We start from the raw sequence: 17,867 nt of genomic DNA on the forward strand, positions 1-17,867 counted from the left end.
ATTCGGTTGACAACGTGGGAAAGTCTTGGCGGTGTTTCTGGAAGGGTTCCTCAGTTCGTGAAGCCAAACTGCAAGTCGGAGTAAGATACATGGATAGCTGCATATTTCTGACGACGTCATTCATCTAACCGGACTACGTTGCATATCCGACTGGCAATGAAGCCGCGATCCCATGTTCATGACAACTCTCACCCAAGCTTCCCACTGCGCCCCTGGACTCAAAGATCGTTTATGAATGGTCTCATAGTCTTGGATATCCGAAATTGCGTGCCTTGAAAGTTTCTCGCAATCGTCCCAGCCCACAGCAACCCCGCACGCTAGGCCCCTCGGCACAGCAGGGCTTCCCAAGCCATGGCGTCGCACCAACCCGACCGCGAGGACATGGCACCTTTTCTGCTGCGCGTCTTCTACAGACACGGCGCCTTCCACAGGCAAGCCCCTCCACAATGGTTCGACGGAGGATTGCCACTGACCGATTCTCCAGACCAGACGAGTTCGCCACTCGCGCCCTCCCGCCGTCTCTCGATCTCTACACCTGGCCCAGTTGCACCCTCGACGAGCTGGCGCATCAGCTTGCCGCCGAACGCCCCGCCCTTCTCCCAGACCCGGCGGTCGGAACACGACTCGCCTTTCGCCTGATCTTCCCCGACGCGCGCAGCATGGATAACGCCAGCCACACAGCTCCACGCTTCATGGTGAAGGACCTCGGCAGCGTCGTCATTGGCGATGGCGGGCCGGGCTTGGACGTGGCTGCTGCAGACGATGCTACGGACGAAGCGGACAGGGTCTGGCCTGTGCGGCAGCGAGGCGGGATCAAGGATGGCTTGCAGACGCTGGAGGGCTCAAAGTTTGTCGTCGGTGATTACGTCTCGTGCGCTATTCTGCCACCGCTACCAGATGGTGCCGTGGCGCCGGAGCCGACCCGTCATATTCGCGCAGGACCCTCGGGCGGTCCTCCGACGCATCACGGACGGCGTGACCTGGGGGCCGGTCGGGGCAGAGATTGGGGGGCGGGCGGGTTCCCTCACGGCGTCCCTCACGGCGAATGGAGGCGCGGTGAGGCCCTGCCAGACGGACCTGACCGCGGCGCCTGGGGCAGGGGGAGGAATGCGGGCAGAGGCGGCCGCTGAGGCTGCTTTGGAGGAACACGCGGACGGACAACAGGGCTCTCAATTGGCGTTTGGGTCGGAGGACGGCGCGCGATACCCCATTTACCATTTTCACGTTGGCCCGCATGGGCGACGACGGGCTCGATTTGCACGTCACAGCAAAGCAACGTGCACCATTTGTGGAAGAGTGGATTGTAACGAGAAAATTGTTTTGTCATGGCACCGCACTGGATTGCCGCTCTGCTTATCCCTCTGATATTTACAACCCTTCCCCATCGCTCCGTTCGTTCTCTACCGCTCAGCGAGGAGGTCGCCCTTGCGCTTCGCACGCATCTCCCAGAGTCCCTAGTCACACAGTCAGTCTCCGAGTGCACCAATTGGCAGCGCTGCGAGCACTCACGTCCGTCTTGTAACCGATGAACCCAATGATGACGGGCACGACAACGGCATACATGAAGGTGACGCGCGCCGTCCTCTTGGTCCAGCGAAAGTAGAGGTGACGCTGCGACTGCATGTCTGTCAATTGGCGTTAGTTTCTTCTCTGTCTCGACATTATTCTCGGTCGCTTTCGAACGTACTCCCGAGCTTGATGATGGCCGGGTCCATCGCCATTTCTGGAGGAAGGAATGTTAGCCTTTGTCGACGGAGTAGGTCTCGTCTTGTCGCTCACTGTTGTGGGGTACGCCGCCTGCCATTGTGTCGACGAGTGAGCCGCGCTCGGAGGAGGTGGATTGGTGATTTGGGTGTCGTTCGACGTTCAGTGGGGGGTCAATCACGATCTCGTCGTCAGATTGAAGCAGTCTCGAATGCTTGATGCATTGGACTGATGTTAGGATAGGCTCCTTACGTAAGATTTAGGCCTGGGAAACAAGGCCAAATTATCGTACAGTCTTCTTAGCACGGTATTTAGCCTTGCTACGGCGAGGGAGCCGCTCAGTTATCACACAATAGCTCATATGTTCAAGCGTGACTCAGCAGCAACTAGCGCTCAATCGTACAGTGCGCAAGCTTCCTTGGCCCCATCGAATACTTGCAGAATCTCCAAACAACCTGTGATTGATGACGGCTTCAAATACGCCACCATGATGACGGTGACGGTAAGTCCAAGCTTGCAGGCAACTGTAAGCACGGCACAAGTCACAAGGCATAATCAGTTCACGATGCATCTTGTTGAATGACAGGCGAACCCTCAGCAACCTCTAGAGTTGTCGATCAACATTCGCGCCGAGGCACATGTCAAGGGTGGGGCTGAATGAAGGCTTAAGTGCCGATGAAGCTCCAACCTTGCCCGGATAGATTGCGCGCCGGGGCTAGGAGGCGATGCCACATCAGAAGGGGTGATCTCACCTTGTTTAAGGAAGACTGCGTCCGCAGTCTCCTTCGTACATGTTTTGGAATCGACATACAGTAACGGCTTTCTTCAAACACAAACGACCATAGCAAACAGAGACGTCATGGCTGAAGCACAGGATGCCCATGTAAAGCTCTACTGGTACGCCGTTCGCCACCACGTGCTGTGCTTCTGATCTAACATCTTTTCAGGCTGAACAAGTCCCGCGCTCAAAACATTTTATGGCTCCTCGAGGAACTAAACGTCAAGTACGACGTCGAGCTGTTCCATCGTAGCAGGGAGACAATGCTGGCACCGCCTGAGCTGACCAAGGTCCACCCGCTCGGCAAGTCGCCTGTCATCGAGATCACCCCGCCTGGCTCCACGGACTCGGTCAAGCTGGCAGAGAGCGGCTTCATCGCGCAGTATCTCTGCGACCACTTCCCCGAGGGCCAGCGCCTCGTCCCGCAGAAGTGGAAGGAAGGCAGGGAGGACCAGATCGCTGGAGAGACGGAGGCCTGGATGCGGTACCAGTATCTGCTGCACTATGTCGAGGGCAGCCTGATGCCCATCCTCGTCATGACGCTGATCATCTCATGTGAGACCCATTCGGAGGACTGAACAGGCAAGCATATGCAGTGTGACTGACTTGCTACAGCGCTCAAATCCCCAAATGTGCCCTTCTACGTCCGTCCCATCACGACGGCCGCCGCCAACAAGGTCATCGCCATGGCTGTCTTCCCCAACGCCAAGAAGCACCTTGCCATGATTGAGCAGCTGCTTGAGACGGCGCCTGATGGAGGCAGTTATATCTGCGGTAAGACGCTGTCCGCGGCCGACATACTGCTTAGCTTTGCCCTCATCGCGGGCGAGCATCGTTTTGATGCCATGGGTGAGTGGCCCGGTGGCTCGGCCAAGGCGGCGCATCCCAAGGTCTTTGAGTACATCCAGCGCCTCAAGCAGGAGCCTGGTTACAAGCGCTCGACGGACAAGATTCGAGAGCTCGATGGAGAGTTTGAGGAGCCGGCGGCTTTGAAGAAGTAAGGCCTCTTCTCATTTGTCCATTGTTACAGATGCTTAGATGAGATCAGGCGTGAATCCCGCATCTGAGTTTAAAATGATGCCTCTATTTGAAATGGCTGAATAAAAAAGAGGGAAACATAGGAACGCGCGATATGCAATAGATTACAATCTGATGAACAACCAATCTGAGCTTTCGTAATCTCGCCGTATTTGTGAGGACGAGTAGATGCCTTTTGCTCCCTGTGTTTTGCACGCCACCTGGTGGCAGCTGTCAATACGATGGATCCCAGTCTGGCAGCTTCAACCGACGTCAATTCTACAGGTGCGATTTGACGATCCAAACCCAGCAAAATCCTCCAACTCGTCGTGTTGTCTGCTCTGCGCCACAAGATGCAATGTTTGCCGCGAGGACGATATGCACAACCTGCCGATCGAGGCTCCTCGCCGAGACGGTAGCAAAGGGCGCCTCCGTCCGCCACCAGTCGACGGTTCCTGCAGCTTCAACGTTCCGTAACTTGACAGAAACCACCCGATCAAACCACGATGCGACAGTACGACACAAGCCCGTTCCGACACATAAACCAAGCTCTGCCACATCCGAACGCATACCCCGAGGCTCAAATGATGGCAATGCAAAGAGGCGAGCCCTCGACCTGTTCGAGAGCACGATCAACAGCGCCCGACGATCCGAGTCCCAGGCAGAAGCAGACACGCAGAAGCTTCACCAGATAGCTCGGAACATCGACGCCATCCTGCACAACGCGAGGGAGAATCCGGAAGAACCCTATGCTGCAGCGTTGTACGCATGTGTCGTTGACGATATTCTTCCCCTTCTGCGCCAATCCGATAGCGGCCTATTGCCGCAGTTTGCCTACAGCAAGGCGACCGAGGCGTTACGGGCGGTTCTCGAAGCCAAGGTCAACGCATGCGATGACCCGACCCTGCCCAGGGCCTCAGAACTTTGTGGCACGTTGGCAGAGATTGGAATGAAGACACCGGGCCGCCTCGATCCCTTCCTCGGGCTTTTGAACTGGCTCATCGCCAAAACACCAGCTGAGGCCAACGCGGCTGGCAGCCCTTCGGTTGATGCTCATTTCGACCAGCACCTTTTAGAAGACTTGCTAGGGTGCTGGAAGGGACTGTCTCTTTCGAGGCATGCCTACAAGGCTCGCGGCCTTGACACACGACGCCCAACACCACGAAATCCACGAAACATAAGCGACCCGCTCTACAACTGCCACGTCGAGTTCCCGTTGCTCGTCTCTCTAGATCCCAAGAAGCTGGTCGTGGTCCTCGCCACCACATTCGTCCTACTGTCGGACCCCAGGGCGCAACCCGCCGCGTCTACAGAGGCCCTTGAGGCAGTGAAGAAGGAATTGAAAGTTTTTGTCCAGCCTTTCGACGCAGTCCGGCTCGAGTCGCATTTCACGGCACACCCGGCGTTATGGGAATACGTCGCACCACGCATTGACTGGGCGCCATTGCAAGCGCGCATTCAGAGCAAGCCAAAGCAGCCGATCGAGTTTCACTCGCCGACCAAGACGGCACATGCCAACGTCAAGGTGCCAACCAAACGCATCTCGTATTCAGCCTGGCACAAGCGCTTGAGTACACTTTTCAAACTCAACGATGCCAACGGATTGCGAGAGGCCTGGGAGGAACTCACAAATCCTGTCAACGATACTGACAGGGCCGACAAGCTGAGGCAGTGCCCCGAGTTGTTCGACTACGTGCTCAACCAGTGCTGCAGCAAGCACGGTTCTGGCGGAGACAAGTTCTGGGAGTCATTTACGAACCAGACAATGGAGTACATGGACACCATTGGTTTAGTGCCGACCATCAGGACATATACCTCCATGATGGAAGGCTGGAAGATTGCCAAGAGGCTTCGATCAGTCCAACTATTGTGGAACCAGGTCGTTGAGTCTGGCATGGAGCTCGATCACCACATTTGGTCGAGCAGGATCTCTGCTAACGGCGCTTTGGGCAATCCCAACGCTGGCATGAAGGTGTTGACAGAGATGCAAGCTATTTGGGAGGAGTCGGTGGCCAACGGTACTCAACACAAGGCTGTGAAGCCAGACATTAGCAGCGTCAATGCTGCCATCTCAGGTTTCCTTCGAAATGACCGTATGAGCTCTGTCCAGGACGTCCTCGCGTGGGCCAACACTCAGAGGATTGAGCCTGACATATTCACCTACAACAAGCTTCTCGGCTACATGCTCAAGAAGGGTCGCATGGAGGAGGCTGACAACATCCTCTCGAGCATGAAGACCTCGGGCATCAACCCGGACAGTGCCACCTTTACGATTATTCTCGAGACGGCGCTCGCCGAGATGTCTATGCAGGACCCCGATGTCCAGCGCGTCACTGTTCGACGCGTCTTCGCCGAGATGGCCACTTGCGGTCTCGAACCGAACCAGCAGACATACGCCAAGATGCTACACCTTCTTGTCCGTTCTGGCGACGGCGCCAAGGTCCCCATCGAAGCCGTTCTGTCGCATCTCCGTGCCTCGGGCCTGCAGCCATCGCCGCAAATCTGTACCATCCTCTTCGAGTACTACTTCTCCCGCCGGCCCCGCGACTGGGACGCCATCCGCGCCCTCATCACAGACCGCCGCTCGCGCACGCGCGTGCTGACGGACCGCATCTTCTGGGAGACGGTCATGCGCCACTTCCACACCGCCGGCGAGGTTCGCGCCGCCCTCGAAATCTTCTACGACATGGACGACTGGGGCATCTGGCCCTCGCTGTCGGTCCTCGAGCCCATCCTGCGCTCGCTGACGGCGGCGCGCGAGTGGGAGGAGGCCCAGAAGCTCGTGACCACGGTCAGGAAGCAAGCGCGGCCGCTCTCTGCGGACCCAGATGGGCGCTATCATAAGCAGGCCTTTTGGTTTGTGGCTCGGGACTGCGGCTTGATGCAGGAGGAGGCGTGATAAGACGGTTGTATCTGTAGAATAGTGTATGGAAATCCAATGTATAATTCGGTGTCAACCGGGTCAGTCGCGTTGTAAAGGTGTAGTCTCCGATGCGTTCATGACGCATGGCCTAGTCATCTGGTGGCTAGAGGTGTATGCACTCAAACCGAGCTGAGATGCGGCAGCGTCCTGTTCTCCTAAGTCACTCCCTACAGCCATCAGCCTGGCGATGAGAGTGTCACAGCATAGTAAGAGGAGCAACCGGGGAGTGACAACTGTGGCAACTATGCAGCTTCTGAATATTTTCACTGCATTCCGAGGGACGGAGTATGTTTCTTTTGCTTGTTGCGATTATTCTGTATTGCTACCCGCACCCTCGTTCATTTATTTGACGCCTGAAGAAAGGCACATGATTCCGGGCAGCAACTTTGTACTTCTAGCCTACTCCCAAAGATCGGGATCTCGAATTGCTACGGTATGGGACTCAAAATTTCAAAACCACATCAAGCACTGTTTCTTTTTGTCTGTAGGCGTATACATGCCTTTTTACTTGACTACGTTGCCTTACTTCCTTCGAACAGAAGGGCGTGAGGATACACACTGAGACTGGTCGATGGGAAGAGGGAGAAAGGCCGGAGAATACTGCAGCCAACCAACCACCATACAACAGCATTATGCGGCCAGAAATGCGGCCCAGCGCCACCGTTGAACAAAAAGAAAACGCTGATCAGTGATAATCGCGACACCAAAATGTGAAGATGATTGCCAAAAATCTATTGCATTGATTCTTTCATGTATCGATACCTTTGCCAAAGGAGGCGCATCCACCCCAACAACAAACAGCTTCGAAGCAGCCACAATGTGCAAACAATCAATCAAAGCGCAGGCCGCCACTTTTCTCTGCCCCTTCCGTCTCCTTACTTAAAGATGCCTTCTGGCATCCTCGAGCGGTTCGAGAAGTCGTCCGGTAGCTCAGTCCGTCCCTCTTGTGTTTCTTCCCATCTTTCTGGTGAAACCACAATGATTACACTCCTTCCTTCGCACTTCGTTCTTGAGGAGGTGACCGGCTATGACTTGGCCATTGCATCGCTCGCCTGGGGCTTCACGCTCGGCATTGGCTGGTTGACGACATGGACGGCCATGAAACAAACTACACAAGTCTACAGACGTCACGGCCTTGGCATATTCTACAATGCGTATGTCTGGATGATTTGGGGCGACATTTTCGTCTGCCTTGCCTTCGGTATCATTTGTTTTATGTATTTGCTGGCTGTTATACAACCAAGGTGAGTTTCCGGATCCGACTTCTCTACCCCGGCCATCACTAAGACCTCCACTCGTATAGTTTCGCCTTCTATTTCTGCATTCGTACGCTCCCCTCCGTTCCTCATTATTATGGTTATTTAGAGACTGAATCTTTATCACGCCAGTCACCACTTGGGCTCTTCAAGTCAGTCTAAATTTAGATCCTTGTTCCGTGCCGCTCCCTCCCTCTAACTCATGCACTAGGTCCAGTTTCTTCTTCAGATTATCATCAACAGATGCTCGATCCTTCTGACCGACAAAGCCCACGCGTGGCGCATCAAGGTCGGCGTCGCCACCCTCATTACAGCTATTAATATTTCCGTATATTGCATCTGGATTCCTGCACGTCTATAGATTTCGGAGCGATACATTGAAATCAACGAGTGGTGGGATCGTTGCGAGAAAATCTTGTATCTCATCGTCGACGCGGCGCTCAACGTTTACTTCATGATAATCGTCCAACGGATTCTTGTTGAACATGGTCTCCGCAAATACCGGAACTTGGTCAAGTTTAACATGTTCATCATTGGGTTCTCATTGAGCATGGACGTACTCATTATCTGCATGATGAGCCTGAAGAATACCTTCGTGTAAGTCGTCTCAGATCGCAACCCGGGGGGACCGTTCTGACCAACCGGGGGATCCGCGCTTCTAGATACATGCAGTTTCACCCGCTCGCTTATATTGTCAAGCTCAACATTGAAATGTCGATGGCTGAGCTTATTGCCAAGATTGCGAAGAGCAAGGACAACCAAGGCCCGTCTGAAGGATATTCTCATTCTCGGTCCCACGGTACTCAAAGAAACCGTACGGTTAACGGTCCTACTTGGGTGGAAGCTGGAAGGGATGGGAAAGGCAGTGCTTGGGGGACCGTCACAACAACCCTGGAGATGCACACCACGAAGGCACCGGCTGGGGGCGACCAGGTGAAGGCGGCGTTTAACCATGGCGATATCGATCGTCTGACTAATGCGGCCACTCCTTACATCGGTTATTTTGGGACCAGTCAGGGAGATTCTCAGGGGGGGTCATACAGGGGCGGCAGCGGCTCGCTGAGCAGTCTTGATTCGACCAACGTGGGGGCAGTGGCTGAAAGGAACGAGAGTGAAAGGGGTGGGGAATTACCATAGGGTGAGGCTCATGTCCTCAAAGCTGCTGTCTGCGGGCGCATTGACTCCGGTGAAGAAGCCAATACCGCACCTGCAGGACTTTTGTCGATAGACCTCTATCTGCCTCAACCGGCACACTCGCTACGTCCTGTCGCTGGATCTAGCCAGCAGTGAGAAGTCCGAACGATGGAGCTCTTGTTCTGTTCTAAGCCGCCGGTATGGCGGCATTGCACCCTCGCTTGGGACGCAGCCCGGCTCTACTTCTTTGGGCAACTTCAGTGGCACGGGCATTCACCTAGTGTTACGGGGTCCGGTACTGTGACGGGACAAGCGTACGAACGAGGTCGAGTGCCACTTGGGTAGAATGATTGTTTACGAGAAGAGAAAGAGATTCTTAAGGAAAACTCTGACTTGGGCTATTCACACAATTTTCATAAAGTGAGACTTACGTTAATGTACCCTACGGGCGAGTGGGCGACCCATTAGGGATTCCCCAACCCTCCATCTTCAAACGCATTTTCTCCACGAAAGATAATGGGCAATCTTTCCAGAAGACAACAAAGGGTATTGATGAAGCACACAACAGCCCATGACGCGTGTGCATCGCCTGCGATGCTACATGAGGCTCTCTACTGTTCGCTGTCTGCTGTCATGAATTGCGTATTCCAATACGGTTGCCCGTCTCGGAGGGGAGCCGATTTGATATTTGTCACCTGCCATGTAACCGGCCAGTGAGTAAGTTATGACAGCCATCGTCATCTCCAACGACTTCACACCTTAATCTTCCAAAAACGATCAGTTTAGAAAAGTGCTTGTATCTGCGGCCCAAATCACTTCCACTGTGGTTTTCTCCTTGGTCCTGGTCTCTCCACTCACCAAGTCAGTTAATCTGTATTGTGTGGTAGTTGTTGTCGATTGCGCAACCCTAATTGTGTTGTTGGATGCTAGATAGGCCTACTGCTGCAGATGGTAAAGGTCTGCCTGATATACTCGAATAGGCCCGGTGGTGTCCTCTCGTGGATAGTGCTAGTCAACCATCGCTTGCAATAATCGCGCGGGTCACTCACACGAATACATGCGCAATCAACCAGACGTAGTTCCTCCGGTACTTCCACCAGAGCCAGCAGGTCCCTACGACGCCTAGTCCACAAAGAACGCCGGCGAGAGGTAGGAGCTCGCCCCTCCTCCGTCCGTTTCTACTACCTTCTCTAATAACAAGCAGAAAGCACACAAACCTCCGACCCTTCTCCTGTCGGAGCACCTAGTGAGATCGATTAGTCATAAGGTAACGGGTTTCCGTTTTAAGCAGAGAAGAGAGCGTCGCCCGGGGAGGACCATGATGGATAGCGACAGGCAGCTAGCGACAGAGTCCAGATCCGAGGGCCTCGAAGAAGTTAGCGAGGAAACTACTCCGAACTTATCCAATAGCGAGGGGGCAGACGAACAATTATAGTGCCGGTGCCTCTCCGCCGATGCCAGATCTGAGGACTACGTACTTGCGGCCCAGGGGGGAAAGCGGGCACCAAGCTGAGGGACACGTCCATGTCCTTCGGGCTAGATAGGATGCGAGAAGTAGCTTGAATTCCTGGTAGCAGGATCACCTCTGTTCCCATTATTGTGACCAACGCCAGCAAGTGTCGGTCCCGAATGTCTAGCTCCGACCACTCGCCGTTGTTCTTTGTCGACCAGTCATCACAGGGACCTGCTGACTCTGGTGGAAGTAGCGGAGGAACTACGTCTAGCTGATTGCGTTGCATATATTCATGTCGGCATATATTCACCTCGGCATTATAGGCGAGACCGCGTCTGCGTTAGTCTACGAAGCTCGGATGGGGTTGGCCGGAGATTTTGCATAGTTGACCTGTCGCCACTTGGTCGGTTGCATGGAGGCTTGCAGGCGAGGAGAGCGCGACTGGTCATGGATGCAGGGTACCTGACCGACGGAGAGCTCGGGCGGCACGGGGGTCGGACTGTTGCATCTCGTATGCGCATGTTTTCATCTGATCGTGGCATCGTCGTGTGATTGCTAATTCTGGCCGGGAGGCATTGATCCATGAACCTGTCCCTCAGCTTGGGTACCCGCGTTGCTCCCTAGCCAGTAAACTTGTAATTCTCAGGTCGGCACTGCCGGAAACGCACGGACAACTCGACAACCCGACGATCCGTCTGTGCTCTCGTTGATGGGCAAGCATGGACCAGAGACCCCATTAATATCCTCGTGGCTACGGATTTGGACCCCGTTACCAGCTGCCCCGATTTGCCCCTTTTGCTATTTTGCGAAGTACGCCCTCGCTTCTGTTCGAATAGAATCCCGTGACCTTGTGCCCGATCGCCCTGCTCTGTTCCCTTGACATGTAAAGATTCGGTGGCGCGTGCGCTTTCTGTTAGTGATTAGACGGGGCGTACCAGAGGTCGACAGCGGCGAGTTTTCCTCGGCTTCGGTGTCTTGGCGCCAGGCTAGGTCAGTCGACTCATACTTAACAAAGCCCTCGTTGTCGGCGAAGGAGACGTAAAGGGCGAGCTCTTTTCCTATTCCGCAGTATCAATTTCTATTTTGATAGAGTAGTACATATATATCAGAGGTTATTTATTATAAGTTAGATCCGGATCCTAATCACGGAGTTAGTAATAGAAGTCGGGTAGGTGCGATGGCAGGTTGGTGTCTTTTGGGAGTTAGTTGGCTAGTAACTGTGTTATTAGCAGCGATCGAAGGGCTCGGTGAGGACCCAAACAGGCTATCAGAGTCGGCAGGTATTCCGAATACCATACCAGTATTATATAAAGGGGGCCGACTTTCAGCGGCGTCGATATTCGGGGTCAGGGTGGCAATACGGTGGCGAGCCATGGTCGGATGGGGATGATGCCGGTGGTGAGACCTGTGGAAACGGAGTCCCACCGAGATAAGCCAACCTTCTTCATGAGAGTGCGAGCGTCGAGCCACGGAGGCCCCATAACTCGGCCCTGGCGACAAGTCGGATCAACTCCGTTGGCAGCTATGTGCGGACCTGAAATAACCACTGAACTGACTGGAGAGTGCTCTTCAGCCATTCAACTCGTGATAATTCATGATAGTTATATGCCTGTGTTTCTTCGTCTTGGTTCCAGATCCTGACAGGTCACCCTCAAATGGTGACATCGGTCCATGTTTGCCTTTTCAGCTTTCACGGCCCCTCGATCAGACAGCGTCCTTCCTATTGTGGCTGTTCGATTGCCTTCCCTATACCATCCGTCAATGTCCGCCGCCATTTTTTCCAGTCGCCGCTTCTTCTTATCGATATTATAGCACAGCGGGCACTTGTCTGGCTCGATAATTGTGATGAAAACAAGGTCACAGCCTTCCACTCAATCACCACAAACCTGGCTCCCATAAGCGCTAGGGCTTCTTCCATTATAGGAAGGGGACTTACTCATATGATAACCCACGACATGAATCAGCCAAATAGCAGCCTTACACATTGTCAAAATGGATTGCAGCCCAACTAAATCTGATGAAGTCATCCGGCCCAGTCCCCGAAAAGACCACCCGCAGTGAGATGACGAGTGAATTCGTAACACGAGGGTCACCTTGGATGTTGATATCACGGACCCTCATATTTTGGTGTTGCAAACCCGGATCAAAAGTTTGAGCATACCGCTGGGTCTCGCCATCGAAGACCAGGATACGCGTAACTCTTGCACCACTACCAGTTACAAAACGAACCTGGGCTTCCATTGACTTCATGTTATCGCCATCCATTATGAATGGTGTGGGGATAACGAAGTGCACGAAGTCCGCTAGGTTGGCGGCGGTCGGTCTGATTGTACTGGTTTGGGATTGCCGAAAAGCCGACCAGGAAGCTCTCTCGAGCACGGCGCTGGTCCCGGAAATTCGGGAAACGAATTTTGCAGCCATAGTAGATATGTAAAGGAAAGGAAACGAGCTTGATGTTGGATGCAGTCTTTCGATATTATTCAAGTTCAAGTCCTAGGTTCTGTTCCAAGGTTATATAAACTATGGCAGTACTAAAATTAGACTTATTCCGTTCATAAGATATATCGACATGTGATAGTGATGCAATAAAGACGCCATAAAAAAACTCTATCTCTTCCTAGGTAGAAGCTCGTAACAATTACATGTGAATCTCTAGTCAAGGTAGGCTCGTGTCCTCAGATGTGCTGTTTGATCGGGCTGATCCCCTGCGCTGCTTGCAACTCTACAGATATGGATCTCCCATTGATGTTCTCGCACGAAGCTCTCGGATAAGTAGAGGATAATTGAGCCTTGGAAATAAGGCAGTGATGCGTTTGCTTGGGGCAGGAAGGCTTGAGGTTGCCACCCGAGAATGTTGTTGCAAATGGAGGGGGAAAGAGATTCCTGTGAGGGACTGCCACTAACTTTTACGGGACTTGGATGTGGAACCAAGGGTGTGTCTTAGTCTCGGGGAAGAAGGACATGTCTGTCGGCTGGCCCATCTCTAGTCCGAATGAGAAGCCGAGTATCATCTTAACAAATGGCCGGAGGCAGATGACCTGGACCGGACCGAAGGTGGCTTTCCCATGTCTTTTTGGCAACTCGAATCTGACATCAGAAACAGCTGAAGGGGGTCGGACCGGAGACCCATGCCGATGCGCGACGGTAAAGCCAAGGTGGCCCTGAGGGTGAACCGCCAGCAGACACATCGGTGGCACCCAACCTGACGGAGGGGTAGCAGAGACGGGCTAGTCATCTGCACTAAAGCAAAAGCAACTTCCAGAGGCATCGTCATAGGGTTAGTTTTAAGAATGACTACACTATACCGTCATTTTCACATGTTGGCGCCGATTCTTGTATCGAAGCCTTATATGTGTTGCCGATCAGGCAAGGTTCTGTTCTGTGACTCAGGAGTACTTTCATCCCAAACGTGGAGTCCTCATTTGATGCATCTCAGGCCACTGAATCCAGAGAGCGCCTGCACCGACGGGAAAGTTTCCGTCCACGTAGCGACTATCCCGTGTCTCGCGAACAATTTTGACTCTGAATATGTCGTTTGTGCCAAGAACGCCGAGAATGGCGTGATGATCGCGCTTGCTGGGAGCATTGCTGGGCTTCTAGTACCCGACAATAATTCTTGTAGGCCGAGTGCCCCATAGCGCCTCAAATACAGGCACGGGGGAGAATTCCTCGTTCGACTCAGTTTAGCCCATAAGACTGCGTCGGAGACCTCCCGAGGTATGCATTGGAGGCGGCTCCTGGGCTGGAGGACAACCCGCGTGTGGCTGCCGTTCAGGGGGCAATTACGTAGCTATAACGGGTCCTCCACCGTTGATGGTGCAAACGCCACTTTGGTGGTTGGGGCCTAGCTTGCGACGCTTTGCAATCTCAAGGTGGATGCAAATCACGGTATCTTCAGGGATCGTAAGCCCATGAGCCATAGCCGGCATAGCAGCGGTCTCCGGGGCCGGTTTGCTTTCCAAGCGGCGTCGTGCCTCGGCAACGGCTAGCATGTCGTTCTGCCGCTTGATTCTAGGGGATTCTCCCTTAATGCTAACCCTCTGCTTCACAAACTCCTTGATGTGGTAATGGTTTAGACCGATAAGCTAGGGCTCGAAAACTACACGCTTAAAGGCCAAGTAGCTTCCGCTAGGCCCTGGGGGCAAGTGGTACTTCTTGGTGTTAATAGGTCGGCGTATGCGGTTGATATTAGCGATTCTCATCCGTAGTCGTCCGCGTATATTAATGAAGCTAATTACTGAGTGCTTTTCGGCCTCATCAGGATGCTGAGAGTCATGCTAGTATTCTAGGACAACTGTCGTAGAATCAGCTCCTATAAGGCGGCGGACGGGATTAGAAAGAGTGATGGGCATGTCGAGGGGTACGCTACCTTCTTCCTCATCACCTAGAGGAATGTTCGGCGTGGCGAGCTGTCTCTTGTGCTGAGAATCAGGGAATGTTTGAGGGTAATACTGCAAATCCTTCTCAGCATCGCTAATGGTCTCGCTCTCTTGATGAGAAATAACGCGAAATGGTGAGGACTCTTTAGAGCTATTGCGGCTAGAGCTCACGACAATCACATCGCCCGAGGCCTGGTCGTCGTGCGTTGGACTCAGGATATGGTCAGGCGGTGGAGAGAGGACATCGTCACCTTCCAGTTGAGAGTTGTTGATAGGGGCCCTGGAAGCGGACACTACGAGCAAGGATTTCAGAGCGGTCTGGAGATGACTTGATTTGGCTGACGAGGCGGGCCTGGAGTCGTTGAGAACATGGTTGTCTGATGAAGGGGTAGAAGCCTCGTCCTTAATCTCGGAACCGGTGGAATTCATCTGAATGCTGGGAGATGTATCTTTTACGGAGCGATCGTGGTTAGAACGAAGTTTGATTTTATGTCGAAGGGAGTAAGAGTGATGAGGTAGGGCACTGAATAGTTATGAGACATGACAGTAGACAGGATGGGAATGATGATAGAATACATAGGCGCCTTAAATGTAACTGGCCCTCGACCCCAGAACATCGGATAACGAGTGAACTAAGACGGAGCCGAGCCGTTTGAATTGATGCTGGCCCTGTAGCCGACAAGCGACTAAGGGGAGGGAGTTGGAGCTGGTGATGCACAGCTTGATCCAGGTCGCAGGTGGGCGATGGATGCGGTGTAAGGGGTTATCCTAATGCGTGAGGAGCGCGCTCGCAGAAGTAACTGAACGAGGGTGTTGACGGACAGTGTATGCGCGGAGAACCGTTGGCCGCCAGATACTACTGTACGCGACGTGAAATGGGGAAGTGGAGTGTTCTGTGACGGAGGGAGGGAACAGTAACCTTGTGTTGCCGATCAGGCAAGGTTCTGTTCTGTGACCCAGGAGTACTTTCATCCCAAATGTGGAGTCCTCATTTGATGCATTTGTTCTGTCGTTATCGCCCCGGTAAGACTCCTTACCGATGCTGGATCTGACCAATTACCTTCGTTTGGACTTCTGGAAGTCTCCTTTTGTACCTTAACAACAATCAATCCACTTTGTTCAATTCCGTGGTGACACGTGCTCAACTTGGATAAATGCATTATCGACCTATCCGAGCGTTAGTATGCTTGGGATCCAGAAATGGACCTTGTTGAGGAGTCCCTACACAGTGCCAGCGTGCTCTCGTGATATGCCAAGAACTACAATGTCTATGCGGAGATAGTCGACGAAAGTGAAAGCAGAGGACGGCGATTTCGGGTCCTACTATACGACGTTAATGGAAGCGGGTGATCATTGTATTGGAAATCATTTACTGTTTTATTGAAGCATGGCACTAGGTTGATCGTAGGCGAGTTAGTCTTGATGCGGGACGGCGCGACGCGAATTGGTGGATCCCTACGTGGAAAGCTTATCGAGAGATTCTGATCTACCTACTGGATCCCGAGTTTTCCAATAGGTATAGTCGTATATGCTTGAAAAGGGCATTGTGCAGCTCATAGCTGCAGAGAAATAACAAACTAAAAGCCCAATATGCGTGTCTGATAACATCTTCTGACGATGAGTTACTCGACGGCACGACGCTGGCATGTCTAGCCAAATCCTGATAGCAATTAATGAATACACCCCGTATTAAAAACTCAGCTGGATTATACCCAGCATGTCCGTCGTCAGCACTTTGGCATCATCTAAGCTCTCAATCATGTTTTGGGAAGACAGCAACAACATAACCGAGATGCAAGTCTGGTCGGTTCTCGTCGAGGAGACCATACATGAGTCCTTATCGTTATGAACGTAGACCCTGTGAGTCGACTGGGTGTTCACTCTTTACATGGGCGCTACCGACGGCCCACGGTACTGGAAAAATCTAGGCCGTGCAAAAAATGCCGATCTCTTCCCAAGCGTCGGAGCTTATTCCGAGTATATCGAGTTCGATTCGAAACAAGGAACAAGATAAGTATTCATTCGTGAGCTGAATCTTGTCATGAAAGTGACTGCAAGTTTCCGCAGGTAAAACCGGAATGCTAGCGTCTGCTGTTAATGAGGATCCACTGGTAACATGACATGATCGAGTTGTCTCGTAATATTTCCTTCCGAGGCAGATAACGGGAGGAGCCTGGAGACTGGGCCAATGGTTCCGCGAGAAAGGTCATAAGCGATGGCAAGAGAGAACCATACTTGGAACCCGGGAGGGACAAGAATTTAGACAAGTATGAAGACACATGCTCAGAAGCACTGCACCGATAATCATGAACATATCGTAAAGATTTATTGAGCTGATGCGTAAAATTCCATGTCACCTTGGGATGCTGCAAGACCCTCCTCTCGCCATTGCACCCCGTTCAGCTGCGCCTGTTACGAGTCGCCACCCCATGTTGGCCCTGCGTTCCCCATCCAGCGGTTCCGACTTCTGCCTCTGCTTCCTGACAGCCGTGATTGTTGATGGGATGGCTGATTCTGATGCCCGGACATCCTGAGTGGAATCAGCCGAGCTCTGGCCCGCTCAGCGTATTGACCCCCACCCCTGTCCGTTGCCATCAAGCCACATCTTCTCATGCGTCGAGTTGAGTATTTGCCCGGGGTTGCAACTTCTTTTGCGATGCTTTGGCGAACTGGTGCCGTTGCAGTAGTGTCCGTTCTAGCGGCGGCTTGCAAGGCGAAGTGTTTCTCCTCGGCTCACTGAGGTGCCGATACGCGTCCTTTGCGGAAACCCTTGCTGTATGCCTTGCCCTGGCCTCAAGCCACCGTCCGTTGGATACGTCCGTCGTAAGTTTTATACCTCGTTGGGCAGATTTCCGTCCAACTTCAAGACTCGTCCATCTCGTCCTCCTTTCTTGAAGACGCCTCGCCGCTGCCGCCGCCAAGCGCAGCGGCAATATTCTCAAGGCCCTCGACCTCGCCCTTGGCCAACTTTTTGCCCTCGCCCTGCCATTCGCCATCGCGGACCTCGCCATTCTCGCCGAGCTCGAGCCCACGCACGTTCTCGAGGTGCTTCCTCGTCGCCACCTCAACGTACTCGACCCGCTCGCGCCGCCAGCCCTTCCTCCTGTCGTCGTCCCCGTTCTCGTCGCCCCGGCCGGCCAGATCGGGCATGAGATTGGTCAGAGACGTCGACAGCGCGCGCAGGGCCTGCAGCTGCGACAGCGTAAAGGCGGTCGTCGTCGAG

The 17,867-nt window shown here is 53.3% G+C and overlaps 8 protein-coding genes across 8 annotated transcripts; 4 read left to right on the top strand and 4 right to left on the bottom strand.

The window, feature by feature from the left end:
• Positions 1–446: 446 nt before the first annotated feature.
• VDAG_03727 (uncharacterized protein) lies at positions 447–1,130 on the top strand (the record flags this gene model as incomplete). Its single annotated transcript, XM_009653811.1, has 1 exon — positions 447–1,130. The coding sequence occupies one exon, from the start codon at positions 447–449 to the stop codon at positions 1,128–1,130; it is 684 nt and encodes a 227-aa protein (XP_009652106.1).
• A 158-nt stretch (positions 1,131–1,288) lies between these two features.
• VDAG_03728 (uncharacterized protein) lies at positions 1,289–1,913 on the bottom strand. The gene is made up of 4 exons (XM_009653812.1): positions 1,780–1,913; positions 1,688–1,723; positions 1,510–1,625; positions 1,289–1,454 (listed from the first exon to the last, which is right to left on the bottom strand). The coding sequence occupies exons 1-4, from the start codon at positions 1,802–1,804 to the stop codon at positions 1,401–1,403; spliced, it is 231 nt and encodes a 76-aa protein (XP_009652107.1). The 5' UTR covers positions 1,805–1,913; the 3' UTR covers positions 1,289–1,400.
• A 272-nt stretch (positions 1,914–2,185) lies between these two features.
• On the top strand, positions 2,186–3,644 carry VDAG_03729 (glutathione S-transferase I). Its single transcript, XM_009653813.1, has 3 exons — positions 2,186–2,601; positions 2,652–3,037; positions 3,098–3,644. Exons 1-3 carry the CDS (start codon positions 2,564–2,566, stop codon positions 3,481–3,483), a joined length of 810 nt encoding a protein of 269 aa, XP_009652108.1. The 5' UTR covers positions 2,186–2,563; the 3' UTR covers positions 3,484–3,644.
• Positions 3,645–3,857: 213 nt separating this feature from the next.
• VDAG_03730 (uncharacterized protein) lies at positions 3,858–6,398 on the top strand (the record flags this gene model as incomplete). Its single annotated transcript, XM_009653814.1, has 1 exon — positions 3,858–6,398. One exon carries the CDS (start codon positions 3,858–3,860, stop codon positions 6,396–6,398), a length of 2,541 nt encoding a protein of 846 aa, XP_009652109.1.
• Positions 6,399–7,400: 1,002 nt separating this feature from the next.
• Positions 7,401–8,815, top strand: VDAG_03731 (uncharacterized protein; the record flags this gene model as incomplete). Its single annotated transcript, XM_009653815.1, has 5 exons — positions 7,401–7,623; positions 7,726–7,748; positions 7,890–7,967; positions 8,040–8,275; positions 8,341–8,815. 5 exons carry the CDS (start codon positions 7,401–7,403, stop codon positions 8,813–8,815), a joined length of 1,035 nt encoding a protein of 344 aa, XP_009652110.1.
• A 3,021-nt stretch (positions 8,816–11,836) lies between these two features.
• VDAG_03732 (uncharacterized protein) lies at positions 11,837–12,743 on the bottom strand. The gene has a single exon (XM_009653816.1). The coding sequence runs from the start codon at positions 12,684–12,686 to the stop codon at positions 12,243–12,245; it is 444 nt and encodes a 147-aa protein (XP_009652111.1). The 5' UTR covers positions 12,687–12,743; the 3' UTR covers positions 11,837–12,242.
• Positions 12,744–14,542: 1,799 nt separating this feature from the next.
• Positions 14,543–15,073, bottom strand: VDAG_03733 (uncharacterized protein; the record flags this gene model as incomplete). The annotated part of the gene is made up of 1 exon (XM_009653817.1): positions 14,543–15,073. The coding sequence occupies one exon, from the start codon at positions 15,071–15,073 to the stop codon at positions 14,543–14,545; it is 531 nt and encodes a 176-aa protein (XP_009652112.1).
• A 2,433-nt stretch (positions 15,074–17,506) lies between these two features.
• On the bottom strand, positions 17,507–17,794 carry VDAG_03734 (uncharacterized protein; the record flags this gene model as incomplete). The annotated part of the gene is made up of 1 exon (XM_009653818.1): positions 17,507–17,794. One exon carries the CDS (start codon positions 17,792–17,794, stop codon positions 17,507–17,509), a length of 288 nt encoding a protein of 95 aa, XP_009652113.1.
• Positions 17,795–17,867: the final 73 nt, after the last annotated feature.

Source organism: Verticillium dahliae, genomic scaffold (genome assembly GCF_000150675.1).
Source record: "Verticillium dahliae VdLs.17 supercont1.6 genomic scaffold, whole genome shotgun sequence".
Taxonomy (NCBI): Eukaryota; Fungi; Ascomycota; class Sordariomycetes; order Glomerellales; family Plectosphaerellaceae; genus Verticillium; species Verticillium dahliae.

Excerpts from the sequence above, each read along its gene's own strand:
- VDAG_03728 (XM_009653812.1), bottom strand. The coding sequence starts at position 1,804 with ATGGCAGGCGGCGTACCCCACAACA. Across the intron at positions 1,626-1,687 it reads GGCCATCATCAAGCTCGGGA|ACATGCAGTCGCAGCGTCAC; the intron begins GTACGTTCGAAA and ends GCCAATTGACAG. Across the intron at positions 1,455-1,509 it reads TCATCGGTTACAAGACGGAC|GGACTCTGGGAGATGCGTGC; the intron begins GTGAGTGCTCGC and ends CTGTGTGACTAG.
- VDAG_03729 (XM_009653813.1), top strand. The coding sequence starts at position 2,564 with ATGGCTGAAGCACAGGATGCCCATGTAAAGCTCTACTG. Across the intron at positions 2,602-2,651 it reads GCCCATGTAAAGCTCTACTG|GCTGAACAAGTCCCGCGCTC; the intron begins GTACGCCGTTCG and ends ACATCTTTTCAG. Across the intron at positions 3,038-3,097 it reads CATGACGCTGATCATCTCAT|CGCTCAAATCCCCAAATGTG; the intron begins GTGAGACCCATT and ends GACTTGCTACAG.
- VDAG_03732 (XM_009653816.1), bottom strand. The coding sequence starts at position 12,686 with ATGGCTGCAAAATTCGTTTCCCGAATTTCCGGGACCAGCGCCGTGCTC.